The sequence below is a fragment of the Mesocricetus auratus genome, unplaced genomic scaffold (assembly GCF_017639785.1).
Source record: "Mesocricetus auratus isolate SY011 unplaced genomic scaffold, BCM_Maur_2.0 Super-Scaffold_100001, whole genome shotgun sequence".
NCBI lineage: Eukaryota > Metazoa > Chordata > Mammalia > Rodentia > Cricetidae > Mesocricetus > Mesocricetus auratus.
Genome location: NW_024429187.1, coordinates 9,228,437 through 9,234,436, shown reverse-complemented (window position 1 = coordinate 9,234,436; position 6,000 = coordinate 9,228,437). Strand labels below are relative to the sequence as shown.

Here is a 6,000-nt window from a genome sequence, read left to right as displayed (position 1 = left end):
CTAGCTTGCTTCATATTCTTTTTGGTGTGCTAGTAATAGTGTCAAACCCAAGTCACATCGGAAGTAAAGAAACCAAGAATAACTGAGTACAATCAGAAATATGGTTTCGACATCTACATTTCCTATACATCAACAGTGATTAATTTGTTCTCTGTATACATAAAGAAAATGTTGGATGTGCATTTCCAGATATCATCTTTAAATTAAATTGAATTGTTACAATTTGAAGCTAAATGTGATTTGCTTTGTTTTATTAGAAAAAATACTCAAGCAAAGTCTACAATCATCGGTCAATTAAGAATGACTTACAAGAACATGAGACAGTAAAATAAAAATACAGGTACAAACTCTATGTTTGAAACACTTCTACTTGGCAATGTTATAACAAACCAAAATTTAAAAGGAACAAAGGAGATTGCGGGGGGGTGGTACTTCGCAGATATAGAATAAAACAAATGATGAAGTGCTAATAAGCAAAAGAAAAAATGGTAGTAAGAATACACTGCTTTTCTTCTTTTGAAAAGAGACTCCCGTTTGCTACAGAGCACATTAGACGACCATTCCAGAATGTCCTCACTGGCAGGGCTTTCACTAAGTCCCTCAGTGGCGATGACTCATCCATTCCACCTCTTTACCCCCTGCCCTGTTCAAGCCTAAAATACTTTCACTAACTTTTGTGTGTGTGGTTTGTCTTTTTTAAGCAAATGAGAAATGACCTATGCATCATGGAAGCTTTGCCATTTTGGAAGCAAAGGTTTAATTTTATATTTTTGTCTATCTTTCTTTAAAAAATTGAGTGTAAAAACTGCTGGTTTTCGTGTCCTTGTAGGAAGCGAGAACTGGTGAGTGAGGAGTGCTTTCTTTCTGCAGTCTGACTGCAAAGCACAGCACAGCACAGCTTTACCGTGCGCTCACACAGCGAGGAGCCACTACCTCAGTCACTGTTCGAGGTCTCGGGTCTAGGTCCTCCCTCAGAGAGGTTCTGGAAGGACGTCCAATGCTTTGTTCTCAGACATTAACAGTAGTACACAGTCCCTCAGTCTGCGAAGACATCTCTGGTTAAAGGTGCTTTGTTAGCAATCCCTCTGGCAGCACTAGTGAGTTACAATTCCCGTCAATATCATTTCTACCATAATATATACATTGACTTTCATGCCTCTAGAAAACATCTACAGTACATTTCATAATAGAAAAATATATTACAAATCTGCTGAATTATTTACAAGCAACGCTCTATTATCTCTATTCGACATTTGTTTGATACAGTACTGACAAGTTACACATATTTCCATTTCTGTAAAGTTAAAAAAATTCCATATGGCTTCTTGCGTGCCAAGCAAGAAAGTGATTTTATTTTCCTTTTCAAAACCAACTTTGGTGCATAAAAGATTCGGTTTGAAGATACTTTAAAAAAAATACAATTTTTTTTACATTAAAAAAAATTCAAAAACCAACACTTTCCTCAGGAAAATTAAGTCACAGGTTAAATGAAAATATGAAGACTATTCAAATATTTTGAAGTTGAGGTTTTTTTCAAAAACCATTGACAAGAGTAGTTACGTAGGTAAATATAACACACTGTACCCCATAAAAGACCCTACTCCTGAAAAGGGAGCCAACAGACATACGGCAACACTCTTTAACAGTAATTCTCAGACCTAATTCGATAGACGAATTTTTAGTTGATTGCAAATGTCGTTCACTGTTTGCTTAAATACAAATTGAACATTTTTCTTATCAGAGTTCTGCAAAAGAACACAAATGGCAACCAATCACATCTATTTATCATAAAATGAAAGGTTAATTATCTCTTGATAATTTCCACTGTCTAAATATGTTCTATTAGGACTTCAAATCAATACACACTGTCAAGATGATCTCACAGTGCTTTTGGTATTTTAAGGGCAATTGTTCGTCTTTCCAATAAAACTACTGCAATCACTAAGGGGAGGAAAAAGCAGCTTAAGCAGCGAGCATGCAAAGCCTTTGAGAAGCTGTTCAACTGAGTTGCCAGAGAGTGTCTGCGCAGTCTCCCACAGCGCCATTCCATGACATGTGGACTACAGTAATATATTAATATATTCCACAGAAGACCTACTTCATTCACAGAATGTCCACACTAAGCATAAATATTACTCTAAACACTGGACTTAAAAATAAAGGAGGACGGGGTTGACTCTAATGTGCAACTCTCCCTAAGCCCTTGTCAGTGACTAAGACTGCAGGTGGCCCCGCTTGCTTGGTTTTACGTATTTATATATGTTTTACCTCTTCAACCTCTTCTGCGGCATTGTTCTAGAAAGAGAAAAAGAAAAATTCTTTATTCAGTTGAATCACAAAACACTGAGTACTTCAAAAGAAGTATTACAAACACTTGTAGAATTGTACAGTGGCGGCAACAGGCTATCATAAAAAGGGATTTCCAAGTGCTACTACATGCCTTCAGTCCCCACTACTCAAGATTGGCGTCAGGGACTGATCCAGCCTGGGAGCTCATGGATATTAGGGGTAACACAGAAAAACCTGTCTCAGGAAACAAATATGTTTATTAAAAGGAAAATTATTCCTAAAAATCTCTGTAATCTGATAAATATTTCTATTTACCAAGAGTTCCAATCTAACATGCATTTTCAACTACTACTTTTAAATATTAAATTTCAAAGAAATGTTCTTTTTTGTCTCATTTGGAAGTGAAGTGTATATTTTCTATCAGAACAGTAATACTTTTCATTTTGACATATATATATTAGCAAGGAAACATTCCTCAAAAAGATGAGCGGAAATAATAGTTTTCCCAGTCCAAATCCAAACCCATCTCACACCAAGAACAATCAAGCCGTTATGACTGTACCGCACTGAAGTACCCTCAGCTCCAACTTCAGAAGAGAAGCAGCAACAAAAACAAAACCCAATGGTAAGGGTTTTCTTGGGGGCAGGGTTGGGGATAATTTCATTTTTTGCTGGTTGTTTTAACAGTTAGTACACAAGCCAGATGTGAAAAGTCCTATAAACGAAGTACTTCAGAGACTGAGGCAGGAGATGTGGAATTTCAGGACAGTGTGGGCTACACAAAGGCACCTTAAGTTCTTAAGACCATCCTCATTTCCCAAGAAACTTCTAGCAAAAAACAGAAGAATCACAAATCTTAAGCCAGTCAACCTGGTTTCTATCAGTACTTCTGAACATAAATACTAAGTATGAAGACTATTTTAAATCATTTTCCCTAAGCTATCTAAAGTGCTTCCTACACAGCACAACAGAACAAAAACAAGCTGATTTGTGAGAAAAGAGAGGGAGAAGGAGGACAGCAGCAGGGAGACTCATCCCAGCTGTCAGCTTTGAAGTGTCCATAATCAGCACTGAAGCAGCCGAGCTCCACTGAATGCTGCGCTCCTAGGTGCCAGGCTCCCCTCTCCCGGATCAGCTAAGTTAGGTGCCAGCAAGTAACCCCCATCAGCTTCCCTCTAAAGCGTGACTTGCCCATATTCTTGGGGTGATTTCCTCAATCTCTCCCCCCCTTTACAATTTATCCCATTTTTCAAAGACTATGCTTCATTGCACCTTCCACAAAGGAGATTTTATTTAAAAAGAAAAAAGGGGGCAGGCAGGGAAAACTCAAGAGTCCTAGCATTCTCTCATGACAAGCCCCGTGAAAGAATGTCAAAGAATGTCAAGTAAGAACCCTGACACATGGGATGACATGTGGGATGGCATCATGAATAGCAGTGTCACAGTAGGAGCAGAGCCCCTGAACTCATCTTAGTAATGACATGGATGCAAACCAGCGGGGAGGGTGCTGGACCCCTCAGTTTGATCCCCACTACCCTAATCTACCCCATTCCAAATCAGCTAATTTTATGACAGATATGCTGAGAGGTGGTGGCAGGAGTGGCTGCACACACCTTAACCCAGCACTCAGGATGCTGAGGCGGGTGGACCTCTGAATTCACAGACCAACCTGGTCTCCAGAGTGAGTTCTAGGACAAACAGGCCTTCAGAGGGAAACCCTTGTCTTTAATAACAAGCCAAAAAAGCCCACCAACCTGAGATTAAAAGAATAAAGTCAATTGCCTTTTTAATCACTGGTTTGGTCACCTAAGTAGTCTGTGTTATTTGGATAGAGCGGCATGTGTAACCTTGGGCAGATGAAATGGACTTCCTACTCCAGTTTCCAGCTTATGCACAGAAAGACACGGACCCTGGAGAGGCTGCTATGGTATGTATGAAGCAATTACAAAAGTGACTTCTCACCTAAGGAAAACTCCTGGAAGCTTCGCTTCCTAGCACCACCGTATAGAACAGTCAGGTCAGCCAAGTTTAGAAATAGGAGCCTCTGAAGAACTTAGTAAGCATACTGCTATTTAAACTGCTCCTTTGAAAAGTTTGGGGAGAAAGTACATGAAGTACACAGAATTTAGGACACATTCAGGTTACTTTCAGGCCCACAAGAGTCTGCTGTAAATACAGGTAATTGTGTCTCTTTAAGCTAAGATTTACGCTCACTAACGTATACGTGCGATAGCGAGTGAGCAGCACTGTGCACTGGTGCCCACAAAGCCAGGAGGTGTCAGGTCCCCTAGAGCTGGAGTTACAAGTTGATGAGGTTGCTTAGAACTAACTCAGGTCGTCTGCAAAAGCAGCAAGTACTCTTAACTCCTGAGCCATTTTTCCAGCCTCAGATACCATTTGAAAAAGAATTTCAAAGTATTTGTGCATCATAATTTAAACCCTTAGCTCTTTGTGATATCACTGATGCAGTATGTCCTTCTGTACATATGTTTTTCTTATCGGTTAATGAATAAAACACTGATTGGCCAGGCAGGAAGCATAGGCAGGGCTAGGAGATGAGAATTCTGGGAACCGGTAGGCAGAGTGTGGGAAGAGAGGGAACACAAGGCATTCTCCAGTAAGCCAAGCCTAAGCCACCAGCCAACAGTTTTATAATTAATATAGCATCTGTGTGTTTATCTGGGGCTCAAGGGTCGCAGGAGCAGCCAGGACAAAGAACCTCACATTGCACATCACAGCTACACTTATTTACAAAGCACAGAACAACAATGTGCTATACTGCCCATTAGCTCTTTGTGGGTGGTGAGGCAGAAATGACTACAGAGCAAGTTTGAGCAGCTTCAACTACATAAGACCCTGTTGCCCCACAAACCCTGCACTCCTCAAAACACAAAACTACAAAGTCTGCTAGACAGGGAAATCCAGTACAAGCTGAGCGAAGGTAGAATCACCAGCATGACTGTGAGCACTCTGATGAAGGATGTTCAACTAGTCAAGCCTAGGTAAAAACAAGCAAACCCAGCATCCCAACTTACCCAAAACTTAGAAAACTTCAAGATAGCAATTCAGAATGGAAAGCATACTGTCATGGAGTAAATTACCTGTAAATGTTTGGGTCCAACAGCAAGGCAGTATCTTTGGGTAGCTTTGATAAATGAACTACTTTAGTTTTTAACTGATGTCGTTCACTTTCATTCACCCATACATCTGGCAGACTATAAATTAAAGAAAAGAAAAACCAGTAATTTACAGTTATCGTAGACTTATCATTCTGGTGTTTTCACACTCCCCAGCCTTTTCCGCTGCTCTGACAGATGTGTCAGGCTATCTAGTCAGGACCAGACACAGACTACAGCACATAGTCAATGGACAGCATTTGGGGAGCAGGGTACACTAGGAATTTGTATAGCCTGACTTCTAACAAAGTAAAGTTAATGAAAATCTCACTGTTTCTTCACTAACAAAGGAAAACTCCATCAATACACGAGCTCAGTAGTACAGCAAATACCAAGAGGCCTCTCTTTAGACTGAGCCCACATGAAATGAAAAGAAAATGCATGTAATGTGACCAAATTCTGAATCTGAAGACATTCAATCCTACAAAACATTCAAAGTACTTAGATATCTGTATTGTTCAATTTCTGTAACAGGACTTGTAAAGGCATTTAAATTTGATATTTTTTTAAAGATCTGTTTTTATTTTGTAAGTGT

The 6,000-nt window shown here is 39.7% G+C and overlaps 1 protein-coding gene across 1 annotated transcript in view; it reads right to left on the bottom strand.

Annotated features, from left to right (window-relative positions):
* Positions 1 to 230: 230 nt before the first annotated feature.
* Aebp2 (AE binding protein 2) overlaps positions 231 to 6,000 on the bottom strand; it is a 42,420-nt gene continuing 36,650 nt past the window's right edge. Inside the window, 3 exon segments of the mRNA XM_005072909.4 lie at positions 231 to 1,745; positions 2,269 to 2,295; positions 5,391 to 5,504. Of these exon segments, the coding sequence (XP_005072966.2) occupies positions 1,700 to 1,745; positions 2,269 to 2,295; positions 5,391 to 5,504 (187 nt within the window). The 3' untranslated portion in view covers positions 231 to 1,699.